The sequence below is a fragment of the Doryrhamphus excisus genome, linkage group LG1, assembly GCF_037039965.1.
Source record: "Doryrhamphus excisus strain RoL-2023G ecotype Guam linkage group LG1, RoL_Dexc_Guam_v1.1, whole genome shotgun sequence".
Classification (NCBI taxonomy): domain Eukaryota; kingdom Metazoa; phylum Chordata; class Actinopteri; order Syngnathiformes; family Syngnathidae; genus Doryrhamphus; species Doryrhamphus excisus.
In genome coordinates this window covers 15,111,799-15,134,208 of record NC_136357.1, presented here as the reverse complement: position 1 = coordinate 15,134,208, position 22,410 = coordinate 15,111,799, and the positions used below count along the sequence as shown (strand labels likewise).

Genomic DNA, 22,410 nt, shown 5'->3' with positions numbered 1-22,410 from the left:
AGGGCTCGAGCACTGACCAGTGCGAAAGCCCTATTGTAATCGTTCCGTTTCTTATTAGGGCTCGAGCACTGACCAGTGCGAAAGCCCTATTGTAATCGTTCCGTTTTTTATTAGGGCTCGAGCACTGACCAGTGCGAAAGCCCTATTGTAATCGTTCCGTTTATTATTATTATTCTTCTTCTCCCAAAATGAGCGCCATTTTGAGGGCCTTAACATGCCCGAAAACTCACCAAATTTGGCGAGCGCATCAGGTCTGGCGAAAAATTTGATATTTTATGGGTTTCAAATATCATGTTCGAAAATTGGCTCTCTAGCGCCACCTTGAAATTTAAAAAAAATTGGCCCCCGCCACCAGTTTCACCTATCGTCACGAAACTTGGTGGAGACGTCTATCGTGACAGGACGGACCAAAAAGTCTCAAGAACCCATATTGGAAAACGAACAGGAAGTCGGCCATTTTGGATGGCGGTGGCCTTTTTCGTGCCAGAAGTTGGGGTCGTATCTCGACGAACTCCTCCTAGGGGGTTTGACCAAATGAGTCCGTTGTTGCATCAACGGACACTAGACGGATGGCCGACGTTAAATTGCGAAGGATTTTGGGATATTCCATACGATGTGGGCGTGGCACGCCCCCAAATTTTGCCCATTTTCATATGTCCGGCCCTTGCACGCTGAGCGTAACTGTAGACGTGAATAACTTGGCTCCACGTGGTCAGATCTTCATCATACTTGGTACATGTGATCATGGCCCCGCCCCGAAGGTCCCCGTAGGTCACTTCCTGATTTCGTCGCAGCGCCACCTATTGGCGACAGGCTAAAGGCGTGTCATCTACATGAGGCCTTTTCTGCCAGGAGATTCATCAGATGAACATCAGGGTCACAAGGTCACTGCCTGACAGCCTGGTGAAGCCTGTTGATGGACCATGATGCAGGAAAAGCGCACGTGGTGGGCGTGGCCTGGCGGCGAATGCTCAGGCCTCGCCATTTACATAGAAAAGGTCATCATTCGCCCGCAAAAGGTCGCATGGGCTTGAAAACTCATAGGGGGGGTCAGAATCCAGGCCTGAGCGGCCTGGTGTGGCCCCCATATGAAACCAAGCCAAATTGACTCACTAGCGCCACCTAGAAGTTTTAAAATAATTATCCCTCGCCTCCCGTTGCACGTATGGGCATGATTTTCGGAGGAGACATCACTCGTGACAGGACGCACAAAAAAGTCTCAAGAACCCATGTTCAAAAACCAACAGGAAGTCGGCCATTTTAGGTGGCGGCGGCCATTTGGGGGAAGATGTAGGGGTCGTATCTCGACGAACTCCTCCTAGGGGGTTTGACCGAATGAGTCCGTTGTAGCATCAAAGAACACTAGACGGATGGCCCACGTTAAATTGCGAAGGATTTTGGGCTGCTCCTTAGGATGTGGGCGTGGCACGCCACCAAACTTTTACCTTTTTCATATCTGGCCCTGCCTGGTGTCTGGCCTTGCCTTGAAGCAATGTACATCAAAGTCAATACACAGTTTGACTGACAGACTGATGATGTCAGTCGATGGACTATGATGTGTGTAAAGCACATGTGGAGGGCGTGGCCACGGCGAATGGTCATCCTTCGCCATTGACCATCGAAGGCTCATATTTTGCCTGCAGAAGGTCACATGCTGCTGAAATCTTACACGTCAGGCCTTAATCCAGGCCTGAGCGCCCTGGTGGTGCTCCCATGTGACACCAATCTAAATTGACACACTAGCGCCACCTAGAAGTTTCAATTCATTATCCCTCGCCACCCGTTACACGTATCACTATGATTTTCGGTGGAGACGTCTATCATGACAGGACGCACCTAATGCTCCAGAAGCCATGTTCAAAACACAGCGCCACCAACTGGTGGAAATGTATATCTGCCGTAACTTCCTGATTCATGGTCAGATTGTCTTGAAATTTTTTTTGGTGTGTTGGGTCAATCTCTGGTTTGTTATACTGTGTGTACATAGACTCTATAGCGCCACCAACTGGTGGAAATGTATATAGCCGTAACTTCCTTCCACATGGTCGGATCAAGCCCAAATTTTTTCTGGTGGTTTGGGGTACCCTCTGGTCTATGACTGTGTGTGTACATAGAGAGTATAGCGCCACCAACTGGTGGAAATGTATATAGCCGTAACTTCCTTCCACATGGTCGGATCAAGCCCAAATTTTTTCTAGTGGTTTGGGGTACCCTCTGGTCTATGTCTGTGTGTGTACATAGACTCTATAGCGCCACCAACTGGTGGAAATGTATATAGCCGTAACTTCCTTCCACATGGTCGGATCAGGCCACAAATTTTTCTGGTGGTCTGGGGTACCCTCTGGTCTATGTCTGTGTGTGTACATACACTGTATAGCGCCACCAACTGGTGGAAAAATGTATATAGCCGTAACTTCCTTCCACATGGTCGGATCAAGCCCAAATTTTTTCTGGTGGTTTGGGGTACCCTCTGGTCTATGACTGTGTGTGTACATAGTCTCTATAGCGCCACCAACTGGTGAAAATGTATATAGCCGTAACTTCCTTACACATGGTCGGATCGGCCCCAAATTTTTTCTGGTGGTCTGGGGTACCCTCTGGTCTATGACCGTGTGTGTACATAGACTCTATAGCGCCACCAATCGGTGGAAATGTATATCTGCCGTAACTTCCTGATTCATGGTCAGATTGTTTTGAAATTTTTTTTAGTGTGTTGGGTCAATCTCTGGTCTGTTATGCTGTGTGTACATAGACTCTATAGCGCCACCAACTGGTGGAAATGTATATAGCCGTAACTTCCTTCCACATGGTCGGATCGGGCCCAAATTTTTTCTGGTGGTTTGGGGTACCCTCTGGTCTATGACTGTGTGTGTACATACACTCTATAGCGCCACCAACTGGCGGAAATGTATATCTGCCGTAACTTCCTCCCACATGGTCGGATCTGCTCGAATTTTTTTCTGGTGGTTCGGGGTACCCTCTGGTCTATGACTGTCTGTGTACATAGACTGTATAGCGCCACCAACTGGTGGAAACGTATATCCACCGCAAGTACCTACCGCGCGGTCCGATCGTCGTGAATTTTTTTACGGCGGTTCGGGGCGTCGGACGGGACGTGACCGCGCACCCGCCTCGCCGCCGGTGTCGCCCCCTCCTGGCGGAAAATTGCAAGTGCCGTGACTCCCTTACCGCTTATCCCATCGCCGCGTTTTTTTGTACGGCGCGTCCGCGCGCCCATCCGGTCGCGCGCGCACCCCCGACCCGCGCGTACCCCCGACCCGCGCGTACCCCCGACCCGCGTGTACCCCCGACCGCGTCGGGGTGCTCGAGCCCGCTCATCACTGCTTGCAGTTTTAATTATTATTATTATTATTCTCCCGAAATGATCGCCTTTTTGGGGGCCTTAACATGCCCGAAAACTCACCAATTTTTGCAGGCGCGTCCGGTCTGGCGAAAAATTTGATATTTTAGGGGTCCCAAATATAATGTTCCAAAATTGCCTCTCTAGCGCCACCTTTTATTTTTGAAAAAATTGGCCCCCGCCACCAGTTTCACCTATCGTCACGAAACTTGGTGGAGACGTCTATCGTGACAGGACGGACCAAAAAGTCTCAAGAACCCATATTGTAAAACGAACAGGAAGTCGGCCATTTTGGATGGCGCCGGCCTTTTTCGGGCCAGAAATTGGGGTCGTATCTCGACGAACTCCTCCTAGGGGGTTTGACCGAATGAGTCCGTTGTAGCATCAACGGACACTAGACGGATGGCCGACGTTAAATTGCGAAGGATTTTGGGATATTCCATACGATGTGGGCGTGGCACGCCCCCAAATTTTGCCCATTTTCATATGTCCGGCCCTTGCACGCTGAGCGTAACTGTAGACGTGAATAACTTGGCTCCACGTGGTCAGATCTTCATCATACTTGGTACATGTGATCATGGCCCCGCCCCGAAGGTCCCCGTAGGTCACTTCCTGATTTCGTCGCAGCGCCACCTATTGGCGACAGGCTAAAGGTGTGTCATCTACATGAGGCCTTTTCTGCCAGGAGATTCATCAGATGAACATCAGGGTCACAAGGTCACTGCCTGACAGCCTGGTGAAGCCTGTTGATGGACCATGATGCAGGAAAAGCGAACGTGGTGGGCGTGGCCTGGCGGCGAATGCTCAGACCTCGCCATTTACATAGAAAAGGTCATCATTCGCCCGCAAAAGGTCGCATGGGCTTGAAAGCTCATAGGGGGGGTCAGAATCCAGGCCTGAGCGGCCTGGTGTGGCCCCCATATGAAACTAAGCCAAATTGACTCACTAGCGCCACCTACAAGTTTTAAAATAATTATCCCTCGCCTCCCGTTGCACGTATCGGCATGATTTTCGGAGGAGACATCACTCGTGACAGGACGCACAAAAAAGTCTCAAGAACCCATGTTCTAAAACCAACAGGAAGTCGGCCATTTTAGGTGGCGGCGGCCATTTGGGGGCGGAAGTATGGGTCGTATCTCGACGAACTCCTCCTAGGGGGTTTGACCGAATGAGTCCGTTGTTGCATCAACGGACACTAGACGGATGGCCGACGTTAAATTGCGAAGGATTTTGGGATATTCCATACGATGTGGGCGTGGCACGCCCCCAAATTTTGCCCATTTTCATATGTCCGGGCCTTGCACGCTGAGCGTAACTGTAGACGTGAATAACTTGGCTCCACGTGGTCAGATCTTCATCATACTTGGTACATGTGATCATGGCCCCGCCCCGAAGGTCCCCGTAGGTCACTTCCTGATTTCGTCGCAGCGCCACCTATTGGCGACAGGCTAAAGGCGTGTCATCTACATGAGGCCTTTTCTGCCAGGAGATTCATCAGATGAACATCAGGGTCACAAGGTCACTGCCTGACAGCCTGGTGAAGCCTGTTGATGGACCATGATGCAGGAAAAGCGAACGTGGTGGGCGTGGCCTGGCGGCGAATGCTCAGACCTCGCCATTTACATAGAAAAGGTCATCATTCGCCCGCAAAAGGTCGCATGGGCTTGAAAGCTAATAGGGGGGGTCAGAATCCAGGCCTGAGCGGCCTGGTGTGGCCCCCATATGAAACTAAGCCAAATTGACTCACTAGCGCCACCTACAAGTTTTAAAATAATTATCCCTCGCCTCCCGTTGCACGTATCGGCATGATTTTCGGAGGAGACATCACTCGTGACAGGACGCACAAAAAAGTCTCAAGAACCCATGTTCTAAAACCAACAGGAAGTCGGCCATTTTAGGTGGCGGCGGCCATTTGGGGGCGGATGTATGGGTCGTATCTCGACGAACTCCTCCTAGGGGGTTTGACCGAATGAGTCCGTTGTTGCATCAACGGACACTAGACGGATGGCCCACGTTAAATTGCGAACCATTTTGGGCCGCTCCATAGGATGTGGGCGTGGCACGCCACCAAACTTTGACCATTTCATATCTGGCCCTGCCTGGTGTCTGGCCTTGCCTTGAAGCAATGTACATCAAAGTCAATACACAGTTTGACTGACAGACTGATGAAGTCAGTTGATGGACTATGATGTGTGTAAAGCACATGTGGGGGGCGTGGCCACGGCGAATGGTCAGCCTTCGCCATTGACCATCAAAAGGTCATCATTTGCCTGCAGAAGGTCACAGGCTGCTGAAATCTTAAACGTGAGGCCTTAATCCAGGCCTGAGCGCCCTGGTGGTGCTCCCATGTGACACCAATCTAAATTGACACACTAGCGCCACCTAGAAGTTTCAATTCATTATCCCTCGCCACCCGTTACACGTATCACTATGATTTTCGGTGGAGACGTCTATCAAGACAGGACGCACTTAACGCTCCAGAAGCCATGTTCAAAACACAGCGCCACCAACTGGTGGAAATGTATATCTGCCGTAACTTCCTGATTCATGGTCAGATTGTCTTGAAATTTTTTTTGGTGTGTTGGGTCAATCTCTGGTCTGTTATACTGTATGTACATAGACTGTATAGCGCCACCAACTGGTGGAAATGTATATAGCCGTAACTTCCTTCCACATGGTCGGATCAGCCTACAAATTTTTCTGGTGGTCTGGGGTACCCTCTGGTCTATGACTGTGTGTGTACATAGACTGTATAGCGCCACCAACTGGTGGAAATGTATATAGCCGTAACTTCCTTCCACATGGTCGGATCAGGCCCAAATTTTTTCTGGTGGTCTGGGGTACCCTCTGGTCTGTGACTGTGTGTGTACATAGACTGTATAGCGCCACCAACTGGTGGAAATGTATATAGCCGTAACTTCCTTGCACATGGTCGGATCAGGCCCAAATTTTTTCTGGTGGTCTGGGGTACCCTCTGGTCTATGACAGTGTGTGTACATAGACTGTATAGCGCCACCAACTGGTGGAAAGGTATATCTGCCGTAACTTCCTCACGCACGGTCGGATCGGCCCCTAATTTTTTCTGTTGGTTCGGGGTACCCTCCGGTCCGTTACCGTGTGGGCGCATACACTCTATAGCGCCACCCGCAGGCGGAAATGTATATCCGCCGCAAGGACCTACCGCGCGGTCCGATCGTCGTGAATTTTTTTATGGCGGTTCGCGGCGTCGGACGGGACGTGACCGCGCACCCGCCTCGCCGCCGCTGTCGCCCCCTCCTGGCGGAAAATTGCAAGTGCCGTGACTCCCTTACCGCTTATCCGCTCGCCGCGGTTTTTCGTACGGCGCGTCCGCGCGCCCGTCCGGTCGCGCGCGCGACCCCGACCCGCGCGTACCCCCGACCCGCGCGTACCCCCGAGCGCGTCGGGGTGCTCGAGCCCGCTCATCACTGCTTGCAGTTTTAATTATTATTATTATTTTTTTTTTTATTATTATTCTGACGAAAGGACGGCCATTTTGAGGGCCTTAACATGCCCGAAAACTCACCAAATTTTGCAAGCGCGTCAGGTCTGGCGAAAATTTCGATCTGGTGGGGGTCCCGAAAACAATGTTCCAAAATTGACTCTCTAGCGCCACCTTTAATTTTTGAAAAAATTGGCCCCCGCCACCAGTTTCACCTATCGTCACGAAACTTGGTGGAGACGTCTATCGTGACAGGACGGACCAAAAAGTCTCAAGAACCCATATTGGAAAACGAACAGGAAGTCGGCCATTTTGGATGGCGGCGGCCTTTTTCGTGCCAGAAGTTGGGGTCGTATCTCGACGAACTCCTCCTAGGGGGTTTGACCAAATGAGTCCGTTGTTGCATCAACGGACACTAGACGGATGGCCGACGTTAAATTGCGAAGGATTTTGGGATATTCCATACGATGTGGGCGTGGCACGCCCCCAAATTTTGCCCATTTTCATATGTCCGGGCCTTGCACGCTGAGCGTAACTGTAGACGTGAATAACTTGGCTCCACGTGGTCAGATCTTCATCATACTTGGTACATGTGATCATGGCCCCGCCCCGAAGGTCCCCGTAGGTCACTTCCTGATTTCGTCGCAGCGCCACCTATTGGCGACAGGCTAAAGGCGTGTCATCTACATAAGGCCTTTTCTGCCAGGAGATTCATCAGATGAACATCGGGGTCACAAGGTCACTGCCTGACAGCCTGGTGAAGCCTGTTGATGGACCATGATGCAGGAAAAGCGCACGTGGTGGGCGTGGCCTGGCGGCGAATGCTCAGGCCTCGCCATTTACATAGAAAAGGTCATCATTCGCCCGCAAAAGGTCGCATGGGCTTGAAAACTCATAGGGGGGGTCAGAATCCAGGCCTGAGCGGCCTGGTGTGGCCCCCATATGAAACCAAGCCAAATTGACTCACTAGCGCCACCTAGAAGTTTTAAAATAATTATCCCTCGCCTCCCGTTGCACGTATCGGCATGATTTTCGGAGGAGACATCACTCGTGACAGGATGTACAAAAAAGTCTCAATAACCCATGTTCTAAAACCAACAGGAAGTCGGCCATTTTAGGTGGCGGCGGCCATTTGGGGGCGGATGTATGGGTCGTATCTTGACGAACTCCTCCTAGGGGGTTTGACCGAATGAGTCCGTTGTTGCATCAACGGACACTAGACGGATGGCCCACGTTAAATTGCGAAGGATTTTGGGCCGCTCCATAGGATGTGGGCGTGGCACGCCACCAAACTTTGACCATTTCATATCTGGCCCTGCCTGGTGTCTGGCCTTGCCTTGAAGCAATGTACATCAAAGTCAATACACAGTTTGACTGACAGACTGATGATGTCAGTTGATGGACTATGATGTGTGTAAAGCACATGTGGGGGGCGTGGCCACGGCGAATGGTCAGCCTTCGCCATTGACCATCAAAAGGTCATCATTTGCCTGCAGAAGGTCACAGGCTGCTGAAATCTTAAACGTGAGGCCTTAATCCAGGCCTGAGCGCCCTGGTGGTGCTCCCATGTGACACCAATCTAAATTGACACACTAGCGCCACCTAGAAGTTTCAATTCATTATCCCTCGCCACCCGTTACACGTATCACTATGATTTTCGGTGGAGACGTCTATCATGACAGGACGCACCTAATGCTCCAGAAGCCATGTTCAAAACACAGCGCCACCAACTGGTGGAAATGTATATCTGCCGTAACTTCCTGATTCATGGTCAGATTGTCTTGAAATTTTTTTTGGTGTGTTGGGTCAATCTCTGGTCTGTTATACTGTGTGTACATAGACTCTATAGCGCCACCAACTGGTGGAAATGTATATAGCCGTAACTTCCTTCCACATGGTCGGATCAGGCCCAAATTTTTTCTGGTGGTCTGGGGTACCCTCTGGTCTATGACTGTGTGTGTACATAGACTGTATAGCGCCACCAACTGGTGGAAATGTATATAGCCGTAACTTCCTTCCACATGGTCGGATCAAGCCCAAATTTTTTCTGGTGGTTTGGGGTACCCTCTGGTCTATGACTGTGTGTGTACATAGACTGTATAGCGCCACCAACTGGTGGAAATGTATATAGCCGTAACTTCCTTCCACATGGTCGGATCAGGCCCAAATTTTTTCTGGTGGTCTGGGGTACCCTCTGGTCTATGACTGTGTGTGTACATACACTGTATAGCGCCACCAACTGGTGGAAAGGTATATAGCCGTAACTTCCATCCACATGGTCGGATCAAGCCCAAATTTTTTCTGGTGGTTTGGGGTACCCTCTGGTCTATGACTGTGTGTGTACATAGACTGTATAGCGCCACCAACTGGTGGAAATGTATATAGCCGTAACTTCCTTCCACATGGTCGGATCAGGCCCAAATTTTTTCTGGTGGTCTGGGGTACCCTCTGGTCTATGACTGTGTGTGTACATCGACTGTATAGCGCCACCAACTGGTGGAAATGTATATAGCCGTAACTTCCTTCCACATGGTCGGATCAGGCCCAAATTTTTTCTGGTGGTCTGGGGTACCCTCTGGTCTATGACTGTGTGTGTACATACGCTATAGCGCCACCAACTGGTGGAAATGTATATCTGCCGTAACTTCCTTACGCACGGTCGGATCGGCCCCTAATTTTTTCTGTTGGTTCGGGGTACCCTCCGGTCCGTTACCGTGTGGGCCAACCACTCTATAGCGCCACCCACAGGCGGAAACGTATATCCGCCGCAAGGACCTACCGCATGGTCCGATCGTCGTGAATTTTTTTATGGCGGTTCGCGGTGTCGGACGGGACGTGACCGCGCACCCGCCTCGCCGCCGCTGTCGCCCCCTCCTGGCGGAAAATTGCAAGTGCCGTGACTCCCTTACCACTTATCCGCTCGCCGCGGTTTTTCGTACGGCGCGTCCGCGCGCCCATCCGGTCGCGCGCGCGACCCCGACCCGCGCGTACCCCCGACCCGCGCGTACCCCCGAGCGCGTCGGGGTGCTCGAGCCCGCTCATCACTGCTTGCAGTTTTAATTATTATTATTATTCTGCCAACCGTCGGCCTTTTTGAGGGCCTTAACATGCCCGAAAACTCACCAAATTTGGCGAGCGCATCAGGTCTGGCGAAAAATTTTATATTTTATGGGTTTCAAATATAATGTTCCAAAATTGGCTCTCTAGCGCCACCTTGAATTTTAAAAAAAATTAGCCCCCGACACCAGTTTCACCTATCGTCACGAAACTTGGTGGAGACGTCTATCGTGACAGGACGGACCAAAAAGTCTCAAGAACCCATATTGGAAAACGAACAGGAAGTCGGCCATTTTGGATGGCGGCGGCCTTTTTCGTGCCAGAAGTTGGGGTCGTATCTCGACGAACTCCTCCTAGGGGGTTTGACCGAATGAGTCCGTTGTTGCATCAACGGACACTAGACGGATGGCCGACGTTAAATTGCGAAGGATTTTGGGATATTCCATACGATGTGGGCGTGGCACGCCCCCAAATTTTGCCCATTTTCATATGTCCGGGCCTTGCACGCTGAGCGTAACTGTAGACGTGAATAACTTGGCTCCACGTGGTCAGATCTTCATCATACTTGGTACATGTGATCATGGCCCCGCCCCGAAGGTCCCCGTAGGTCACTTCCTGATTTCGTCGCAGCGCCACCTATTGGCGACAGGCTAAAGGCGTGTCATCTACATGAGGCCTTTTCTGCCAGGAGATTCATCAGATGAACATCAGGGTCACAAGGTCACTGCCTGACAGCCTGGTGAAGCCTGTTGATGGACCATGATGCAGGAAAAGCGCACGTGGTGGGCGTGGCCTGGCGGCGAATGCTCAGGCCTCGCCATTTACATAGAACAGCTCATCATTCGCCCGCAAAAGGTCGCATGGGCTTGAAAACTCATAGGGGGGGGCAGAATCCAGGCCTGAGCGGCCTGGTGTGGCCCCCATATGAAACCAAGCCAAATTGACTCACTAGCGCCACCTAGAAGTTTTAAAATAATTATCCCTCGCCTCCCGTTGCACGTATCGGCATGATTTTCGGAGGAGACATCACTCGTGACAGGACGCACAAAAAAGTCTCAATAACCCATGTTCTAAAACCAACAGGAAGTCGGCCATTTTAGGTGGCGGCGGCCATTTGGGGGCGGATGTATGGGTCGTATCTCGACGAACTCCTCCTAGGGGGTTTGACCGAATGAGTCCGTTGTAGCATCAACGGACACTAGACGGATGGCCCACGTTAAATTGCGAAGGATTTTGGCCTGCTCCATAGGATGTGGGCGTGGCACGCCACCAAACTTTGACCATTTCATATCTGGCCCTGCCTGGTGTCTGGCCTTGCCTTGAAGCAATGTACATCAAAGTCAATACACAGTTTGACTGACAGACTGATGATGTCAGTCGATGGACTGTGATGTGTGTAAAGCACATGTGGGGGGCGTGGCCACGGCGAATGGTCAGCCTTCGCCATTGACCATCAAAAGGTCATCATTTGCCTGCAGAAGGTCACAGCCTGCTGAAATCTTAAACGTGAGGCCTTAATCCAGGCCTGAGCGCCCTGGTGGTGCTCCCATGTGACACCAATCTAAATTGACACACTAGCGCCACCTAGAAGTTTCAATTCATTATCCCTCGCCACCCGTTACACGTATCACTATGATTTTCGGTGGAGACGTCTATCATGACAGGACGCACTTAACGCTCCAGAAGCCATGTTCAAAACACAGCGCCACCAACTGGTGGAAATGTATATCTGCCGTAACTTCCTGATTCATGGTCAGATTGTCTTGAAATTTTTTTTGGTGTGTTGGGTCAATCTCTGGTTTGTTATACTGGGTGTACATAGACTCTATAGCGCCACCAACTGGTGGAAATGTATATAGCCATAACTTCCTTCCACATGGTCGGATCAAGCCCAAATTTTTTCTGGTGGTTTGGGGTACCCTCTGGTCTATGACTGTGTGTGTACATAGACTCTATAGCGCCACCAACTGGCGGAAATGTATATAGCCGTAACTTCCTTCCACATGGTCGGATCAAGCCCAAATTTTTTCTGGTGGTTTGGGGTACCCTCTGGTCTATGACTGTGTGTGTACATAGACTGTATAGCGCCACCAACTGGTGGAAATGTATATAGCCGTAACTTCCTTCCACATGGTCGGATCAAGCCCAAATTTTTTCTGGTGGTCTGGGGTACCCTCTGGTCTATGACTGTGTGTGTACATAGACTCTATAGCGCCACCAACTGGTGGAAGTGTATATAGCCGTAACTTCCTTCCACATGGTCGGATCGGGCCACAAATTTTTCTGGTGGTCTGGGGTACCCTCTGGTCTATGTCTGTGTGTGTTCATAGACAGTATAGCGCCACCAACTGGTGGAAATGTATATAGCCGTAACTTCCTTCCACATGGTCGGATCAAGCCCAAATTTTTTCTGGTGGTTTGGGGTACCCTCTGGTCTATGACTGTGTGTGTACATAGACTGTATAGCGCCACCAACTGGTGGAAATGTATATAGCCGTAACTTCCTTCCACATGGTCGGATCAAGCCCAAATTTTTTCTGGTGGTTTGGGGTACCCTCTGGTCTATGACTGTGTGTGTACATAGACTGTATAGCGCCACCAACTGGTGGAAGTGTATATAGCCGTAACTTCCTTCCACATGGTCGGATCAGCCCACAAAATTTTCTGGTGGTCTGGGGTACCCTCTGGTCTATGTCTGTGTGTGTACATAGACAGTATAGCGCCACCAACTGGTGGAAATGTATATAGCCGTAACTTCCTTCCACATGGTCGGATCAAGCCCAAATTTTTTCTGGTGGTTTGGGGTACCTTCTGGTCTATGACTGTGTGTGTACATAGACTCTATAGCGCCACCAACTGGTGGAAATGTATATAGCCGTAACTTCCTTCCACATGGTCGGATCAAGCCCAAATTTTTTCTGGTGGTTTGGGGTACCCTCTGGTCTATGACTGTGTGTGTATATAGACTCTATAGCGCCACCAACTGGTGGAAATGTATATAGCCGTAACTTCCTTCCACATGGTCGGATCAGGCCCAAATTTTTTCTGGTGGTCTGGGGTACCCTCTGGTCTATGACTGTGTGTGTACATACACTGTATAGCGCCACCAACTGGTGGAAATGTATATAGCCGTAACTTCCATCCACATGGTCGGATCAAGCCCAATTTTTTTCTGGTGGTTTGGGGTACCCTCTGGTCTATGACTGTGTGTGTACATAGACTGTATAGCGCCACCAACTGGTGGAAATGTATATAGCCGTAACTTCCTTCCACATGGTCGGATCAGGCCCAAATTTTTTCTGGTGGTCTGGGGTACCCTCTGGTCTATGACTGTGTGTGTACATACGCTATAGCGCCACCAACTGGTGGAAATGTATATCTGCCGTAACTTCCTTACGCACGGTCGGATCGGCCCCTAATTTTTTCTGTTGGTTCGGGGTACCCTCCGGTCCAACAGACCCCGACCCGCGCGTACCCCCGACCCGCGCGTACCCCCGAGCGCGTCGGGGTGCTCGAGCCCGCTCATCACTGCTTGCAGTTTTAATTATTATTATTATTCTGCCAACCGTCGGCCTTTTTGAGGGCCTCAACATGCCCGAAAACTCACCAAATTTGGCGAGCGCATCAGGTCTGGCGAAAAATTTTATATTTTATGGGTTTCAAATATCATGTTCCAAAATTGGCTCTCTAGCGCCACCTTGAATTTTAAAAAAAATTAGCCCCCGACACCAGTTTCACCTATCGTCACGAAACTCGGTGGAGACGTCTATCGTGACAGGCCGGACCAAAAAGTCTCAAGAACCCATATTGGAAAACGAACAGGAAGTCGGCCATTTTGGATGGCGGCGGCCGTTTTTGGGCCAGAAGTTGGGGTCGTATCTCGACGAACTCCTCCTAGGGGGTTTGACCGAATGAGTCCGTTGTAGCATCAACGGACACTAGACGGATGGCCGACGTTAAATTGCGAAGGATTTTGGGATATTCCATACGATGTGGGCGTGGCACGCCCCCAAATTTTGCCCATTTTCAAATGTCCGGCCCTTGCACGCTGAGCGTAACTGTAGACGTGAATAACTTGGCTCCACGTGGTCAGATCTTCATCATACTTGGTACATGTGATCATGGCCCCGCCCCGAAGGTCCCCGTAGGTCACTTCCTGATTTCGTCGCAGCGCCACCTATTGGCGACAGGCTAAAGGCGTGTCATCTACATGAGGCCTTTTCTGCCAGGAGATTCATCAGATGAACATCAGGGTCACAAGGTCACTGCCTGACAGCCTGGTGAAGCCTGTTGATGGACCATGATGCAGGAAAAGCGAACGTGGTGGGCGTGGCCTGGCGGCGAATGCTCAGACCTCGCCATTTACATAGAAAAGGTCATCATTCGCCCGCAAAAGGTCGCATGGGCTTGAAAGCTCATAGGGGGGGTCAGAATCCAGGCCTGAGCGGCCTGGTGTGGCCCCCATATGAAACTAAGCCAAATTGACTCACTAGCGCCACCTACAAGTTTTAAAATAATTATCCCTCGCCTCCCGTTGCACGTATCGGCATGATTTTCGGAGGAGACATCACTCGTGACAGGACGCACAAAAAAGTCTCAAGAACCCATGTTCTAAAACCAACAGGAAGTCGGCCATTTTAGGTGGCGGCGGCCATTTGGGGGCGGAAGTATGGGTCGTATCTCGACGAACTCCTCCTAGGGGGTTTGACCGAATGAGTCCGTTGTAGCATCAACGGACACTAGACGGATGGCCGACGTTAAATTGCGAAGGATTTTGGGATATTCCATACGATGTGGGCGTGGCACGCCCCCAAATTTTGCCCATTTTCATATGTCCGGGCCTTGCACGCTGAGCGTAACTGTAGACGTGAATAACTTGGCTCCACGTGGTCAGATCTTCATCATACTTGGTACATGTGATCATGGCCCCGCCCCGAAGGTCCCCGTAGGTCACTTCCTGATTTCGTCGCAGCGCCACCTATTGGCGACAGGCTAAAGGCGTGTCATCTACATGAGGCCTTTTCTGCCAGGAGATTCATCAGATGAACATCAGGGTCACAAGGTCACTGCCTGACAGCCTGGTGAAGCCTGTTGATGGACCATGATGCAGGAAAAGCGAACGTGGTGGGCGTGGCCTGGCGGCGAATGCTCAGACCTCGCCATTTACATAGAAAAGGTCATCATTCGCCCGCAAAAGGTCGCATGGGCTTGAAAGCTCATAGGGGGGGTCAGAATCCAGGCCTGAGCGGCCTGGTGTGGCCCCCATATGAAACTAAGCCAAATTGACTCACTAGCGCCACCTACAAGTTTTAAAATAATTATCCCTCGCCTCCCGTTGCACGTATCGGCATGATTTTCGGAGGAGACATCACTCGTGACAGGACGCACAAAAAAAGTCTCAAGAACCCATGTTCTAAAACCAACAGGAAGTCGGCCATTTTAGGTGGCGGCGGCCATTTGGGGGCGGATGTATGGGTCGTATCTCGACGAACTCCTCCTAGGGGGTTTGACCGAATGAGTCCGTTGTTGCATCAACGGACACTAGACGGATGGCCCACGTTAAATTGCGAAGGATTTTGGGCCGCTCCATAGGATGTGGGCGTGGCACGCCACCAAACTTTGACCATTTCATATCTGGCCCTGCCTGGTGTCTGGCCTTGCCTTGAAGCAATGTACATCAAAGTCAATACACAGTTTGACTGACAGACTGATGAAGTCAGTTGATGGACTATGATGTGTGTAAAGCACATGTGGGGGGCGTGGCCACGGCGAATGGTCAGCCTTCGCCATTGACCATCAAAAGGTCATCATTTGCCTGCAGAAGGTCACAGGCTGCTGAAATCTTAAACGTGAGGCCTTAATCCAGGCCTGAGCGCCCTGGTGGTGCTCCCATGTGACACCAATCTAAATTGACACACTAGCGCCACCTAGAAGTTTCAATTCATTATCCCTCGCCACCCGTTACACGTATCACTATGATTTTCGGTGGAGACGTCTATCAAGACAGGACGCACTTAACGCTCCAGAAGCCATGTTCAAAACACAGCGCCACCAACTGGTGGACATGTATATCTGCCGTAACTTCCTGATTCATGTTCAGATTGTCTTGAAATTTTTTTGGGTGTGTTGGGTCAATCTCTGGTCTGTTATACTGTGTGTACATAGACTGTATAGCGCCACCAACTGGTGGAAATGTATATAGCCGTAACTTCCTTCCACATGGTCGGATCAGCCTACAAATTTTTCTGGTGGTCTGGGGTACCCTCTGGTCTATGACTGTGTGTGTGCATAGACTGTATAGCGCCACCAACTGGTGGAAATGTATATAGCCGTAACTTCCTTCCACATGGTCGGATCAGGCCCAAATTTTTTCTGGTGGTCTGGGGTACCCTCTGGTCTGTGACTGTGTGTGTACATAGACTGTATAGCGCCACCAACTGGTGGAAATGTATATAGCCGTAACTTCCTTCCACATGGTCGGATCAGGCCCAAATTTTTTCTGGTGGTCTGGGGTACCCTCTGGTCTATGACAGTGTGTGTACATAGACTGTATAGCGCCACCAACTGGTGGAAAGGTATATCTGCCGTAACTTCCTTACGCACGGTCGGATCGGCCCCTAATTTTTTCTGTTGGTTCGGGGTACCCTCCGGTCCGTTACCGTGTGGGCGCATACACTCTATAGCGCCACCCACAGGCGGAAACGTATATCCGCCGCAAGGACCTACCGCGCGGTCCGATCGTCGTGAATTTTTTTATGGCGGTTCGCGGCGTCGGACGGGACGTGACCGCGCACCCGCCTCGCCGCCGCTGTCGCCCCCTCCTGGCGGAAAATTGCAAGTGCCGTGACTCCCTTATCGCTTATCCGCTCGCCGCGGTTTTTCGTACGGCGCGTCCGCGCGCCCGTCCGGTCGCGCGCGCGACCCCGACCCGCGCGTACCCCCGACCCGCGCGTACCCCCGACCCGCGCGTACCCCCGAGCGCGTCGGGGTGCTCGAGCCCGCTCATCACTGCTTGCAGTTTTAATTATTATTATTAGGGCTCGAGCACTGACCAGTGCGAAAGCCCTATTGTAATCGTTCCGTTTATTAGGGCTCGAGCACTGACCAGTGCGAAAGCCCTATTGTAATCGTTCCGTTTTTTATTCTGACGAAAGGACGGCCATTTTGAGGGCCTTAACATGCCCGAAAACTCACCAAATTTTGCAAGCGCGTCAGGTCTGGCGAAAATTTCGATCTGGTGGGGGTCCCGAAAACAATGTTCCAAAATTGACTCTCTAGCGCCACCTTTAATTTTTGAAAAAATTGGCCCCCGCCACCAGTTTCACCTATCGTCACGAAACTTGGTGGAGACGTCTATCGTGACAGGACGGACCAAAAAGTCTCAAGAACCCATATTGGAAAACGAACAGGAAGTCGGCCATTTTGGATGGCGGCGGCCTTTTTCGTGCCAGAAGTTGGGGTCGTATCTCGACGAACTCCTCCTAGGGGGTTTGACCAAATGAGTCCGTTGTTGCATCAACGGACACTAGACGGATGGCCGACGTTAAATTGCGAAGGATTTTGGGATATTCCATACGATGTGGGCGTGGCACGCCCCCAAATTTTGCCCATTTTCATATGTCCGGGCCTTGCACGCTGAGCGTAACTGTAGACGTGAATAACTTGGCTCCACGTGGTCAGATCTTCATCATACTTGGTACATGTGATCATGGCCCCGCCCCGAAGGTCCCCGTAGGTCACTTCCTGATTTCGTCGCAGCGCCACCTATTGGCGACAGGCTAAAGGCGTGTCATCTACATGAGGCCTTTTCTGCCAGGAGATTCATCAGATGAACATCAGGGTCACAAGGTCACTGCCTGACAGCCTGGTGAAGCCTGTTGATGGACCATGATGCAGGAAAAGCGCACGTGGTGGGCGTGGCCTGGCGGCGAATGCTCAGGCCTCGCCATTTAGATAGAAAAGGTCATCATTCGCCCGCAAAAGGTCGCATGGGCTTGAAAACTCATAGGGGGGGTCAGAATCCAGGCCTGAGCGGCCTGGTGTGGCCCCCATATGAAACTAAGCCAAATTGACTCACTAGCGCCACCTAGAAGTTTTAAAATAATTATCCCTCGCCTCCCGTTGCACGTATCGGCATGATTTTCGGAGGAGACATCACTCGTGACAGGACGCACAAAAAAGTCTCAAGAACCCATGTTCTAAAACCAACAGGAAGTCGGCCATTTTAGGTGGCGGCGGCCATTTGGGGGCGGATGTATGGGTCGTATCTTGACGAACTCCTCCTAGGGGGTTTGACCGAATGAGTCCGTTGTTGCATCAACGGACACTAGACGGATGGCCCACGTTAAATTGCGAAGGATTTTGGGCCGCTCCATAGGATGTGGGCGTGGCACGCCACCAAACTTTGACCATTTCATATCTGGCCCTGCCTGGTGTCTGGCCTTGCCTTGAAGCAATGTACATCAAAGTCAATACACAGTTTGACTGACAGACTGATGATGTCAGTTGATGGACTATGATGTGTGTAAAGCACATGTGGGGGGCGTGGCCACGGCGAATGGTCAGCCTTCGCCATTGACCATCAAAAGGTCATCATTTGCCTGCAGAAGGTCACAGGCTGCTGAAATCTTAAACGTGAGGCCTTAATCCAGGCCTGAGCGCCCTGGTGGTGCTCCCATGTGACACCAATCTAAATTGACACACTAGCGCCACCTAGAAGTTTCAATTCATTATCCCTCGCCACCCGTTACACGTATCACTATGATTTTCGGTGGAGACGTCTATCATGACAGGACGCACCTAATGCTCCAGAAGCCATGTTCAAAACACAGCGCCACCAACTGGTGGAAATGTATATCTGCCGTAACTTCCTGATTCATGGTCAGATTGTCTTGAAATTCTTTTTGGTGTGTTGGGTCAATCTCTGGTCTGTTATACTGTGTGTACATAGACTCTATAGCGCCACCAACTGGTGGAAATGTATATAGCCGTAACTTCCTTCCACATGGTCGGATCAAGCCCAAATTTTTTCTGGTGGTTTGGGGTACCCTCTGGTCTATGACTGTGTGTGTACATAGACTGTATAGCGCCACCAACTGGTGGAAATGTATATAGCCGTAACTTCCTTCCACATGGTCGGATCAGGCCCAAATTTTTTCTGGTGGTCTGGGGTACCCTCTGGTCTATGACTGTGTGTGTACATACACTGTATAGCGCCACCAACTGGTGGAAATGTATATAGCCGTAACTTCCATCCACATGGTCGGATCAGGCCCAAATTTTTTCTGGTGGTCTGGGGTACCCTCTGGTCTATGACTGTGTGTGTACATAGACTGTATAGCGCCACCAACTGGTGGAAATGTATATAGCCGTAACTTCCATCCACATGGTCGGATCAAGCCCAAATTTTTTCTGGTGGTTTGGGGTACCCTCTGGTCTATGACTGTGTGTGTACATAAACTGTATAGCGCCACCAACTGGTGGAAATGTATATAGCCGTAACTTCCTTCCACATGGTCGGATCAGGCCCAAATTTTTTCTGGTGGTCTGGGGTACCCTCTGGTCTATGACTGTGTGTGTACATCGACTGTATAGCGCCACCAACTGGTGGAAATGTATATAGCCGTAACTTCCTTCCACATGGTCGGATCAGGCCCAAATTTTTTCTGGTGGTCTGGGGTACCCTCTGGTCTATGACTGTGTGTGTACATACGCTATAGCGCCACCAACTGGTGGAATTGTATATCTGCCGTAACTTCCTTACGCACGGTCGGATCAGCCCCTAATTTTTTCTGTTGGTTCGGGGTACCCTCCGGTCCGTTACCGTGTGGGCCAACCACTCTATAGCGCCACCCACAGGCGGAAACATATATCCGCCGCAAGGACCTACCGCGTGGTCCGATCGTCGTGAATTTTTTTATGGCGGTTCGCGGTGTCGGACGGGACGTGACCGCGCACCCGCCTCGCCGCCGCTGTCGCCCCCTCCTGGCGGAAAATTGCAAGTTCCGTGACTACCTTACCGCTTATCCGCTCGCCGCGGTTTTTCGTACGGCGCGTCCGCGCGCCCGTCCGGTCGCGCGCGCGACCCCGACCCGCGCGTACCCCCGACCCGCGCGTACCCCCGAGCGCGTCGGGGTGCTCGAGCCCGCTCATCACTGCTTGCAGTTTTAATTATTATTTATTTTATTTAATAATTTAAATATATATACACAATAAATCAAATAATTAATTATGAATAATATTCTAAAAGTATACATAATATTAGTAAATGACCTACATTTTATATACTGGATAAAAATGGGGGGAAAAAATCATGAAAACTTCAGTTGAAAAGATAAGCTGAGTAATTAGGTCATTTAGCCACATAAGACAATCCAAATATTAGACACAATATGATGCAGTGCAGAAACTACACGCACAGCAATACATTTTTACAGGCACTGACTTATTAGAATTAAGTTTAGAAAGTGTACATGATGTAGTATCTGCTGGTATAAACAAGTCTCTGTATTGTTTTCTTGCCTGTAACACTTTTGGGCAGGACGCACATGTATGGCATATGAAATGTTGATGTGTTAATAGTGTTAGCAGTACCGCCAGCCTGTCATTTTGGTCGTAATCACCGTCTGCTGCATTAGCTTCCATTAAAGGAGGCCTAACGAGATAACTCACACCCCCTCTGAAGGCACCCACAGCCACCCTCACGCCTCCTCTACGCTACCCAAACCTCCCAAGAATGTGAATCATAAAGCTGACAAAAGCTGTGATTTCATTGTTGTTGCAGACATAACGTGACAAACACTAGGCCTGTGCAGCCAAGACAGGCGCTAATAAGCACCGTGATTTGCCGGTACGCTAAATGAATGGTGGCCGCCGCTTTCACAATGACTTTGAATTGCTGTGGTATTAGGACTTCTCAATTGCAGACATAATGTTGCACGAACCTCGACGTCACGGACAACAAGATTAACACAAAGCCTCATCGTTCAACAAATATTCTTAATTGGATTTTGTGTGTTTAAGACGGCTCCACTGTGCTTGTTAATGATTGTTAAAAATTGTTTTTTGCCAAAGCTGAAGAGAAGGACGTGGACGATTATGACAAATTAGCTTAAAGATATATTGTCGGACTCCTATACAATGTACAATTAAATCTTGTCTAATATGCTGTTTATGTAAACTAACCAAACCAAACATTCTAATCACACATACCTGTTCTTGTTTTGAGGGAACCTGAAAAATGACAAATTTTGTCTTTTGGACCAACTATTGAAACACATAATGGCTGAGCAGGGAATGTTTTCTGGATTCTACACCCTAAAATGGCGGCCAAAACCGCCCAGGGCATAACATGGAAGCGGATGCCGAGTCAGCTCTCCTAACTTTGCACTCCGAACCCAGATCTTCCCGATCTCCTGACATGCGGCCACCGTATTGCAGACTTTCAAAAACTATTTTCATTATTTCCCTTTTTGTCATCACTGGATGTTCGTCTGAATCACCAACTTGACACAGATCGTAAAAAAATAAATCATAAAGTCTTACAGATCACTTGCACACACACACAGTACACATATAGCTGCATAAAAATAAATATAGTAACTTCATCCATTTCAATTTCAGACTTAAAATAATGTGCCAATATAAGCCCACCCATGCCCACTTCTAGTTTATATCTCTATCACTCCGAGTACACATACGGATAAGGATAATTTCGATACAGGTAGTGATACAGTTAGTGGTGTACTACTTAATATTATTGAAATGTTAACTTTGGTAACAAGTGTGGATACATATGATGACGCGAGAGTCTCTATAAAGCCAAAGAAATGTATGTGAGTCCATAGTGTCCTGTGTTTACAGGCACGGCAGAGTCCCTGGAGGAGAAGGAGCAACAACTTTCCACCATGATCGGCCAGCTGATCAGCCTGAGGGAGCAACTCCTCTCCGCCCATGACGAGCAAAAGAAGATGGCCGCCTCACAGCTAGAGAAGCAAAGGCAACAGATGGAGCTTGCCAGGCAGCAGCAAGACCAGGTTAGTCCCGTACCCTGATCACATGAGCGGACACCATTTTGTTGTGTGGCCAAAATCAAAGTGTACAGTGCCCATTGTTATATTTAAAATAACTGGACAGTTTTGTGAAAATATAATCAACTCATTATTAGTGAGATCTATTTTTCAATATTACGTTCATTTGCTTTTTCACCTACAACACAGCATGGAGATGTTTTATTCCAGACAGCTTTACAGATGAAATGGAACCTGCTTATCTCCATGCCCTTCGGAGAGGATGAGTGATGTCGACATAAGCGGTTGTTGACGTAGCCGAAACCATCCATTGCTTACACATTTACTTGTGTCTTTGTCAATACATAAAAAGAGTGGGTGAAAATTAAGGATTTTTTTTTTACGTACTGCAGTAATTTCATTTAGGTTTGTCCTTTGTCATGTGACACTGTGACACTGACATGGCAGTATTGTGAGTGGTTCTGAGCTGTGATTCAGCGGTTGGGCTACAGGAGGCGGTGGCA

The 22,410-nt window shown here is 49.9% G+C and overlaps 1 protein-coding gene across 3 annotated transcripts in view; it reads left to right on the top strand.

Moving 5' to 3' along the window:
- The window catches only part of LOC131130813 (transcription factor SOX-6-like), a 143,767-nt gene that overhangs the window by 69,703 nt on the left and 51,654 nt on the right, over nucleotides 1-22,410 (top strand). For all 3 annotated transcript variants that reach the window (XM_058074833.2, XM_058074834.2, XM_058074832.2), the window contains one exon: nucleotides 21,741-21,913. In XM_058074833.2, coding sequence (XP_057930816.2) covers nucleotides 21,741-21,913 — 173 coding nt within the window. The remainder of the gene's footprint in view (nucleotides 1-21,740; nucleotides 21,914-22,410) is intronic.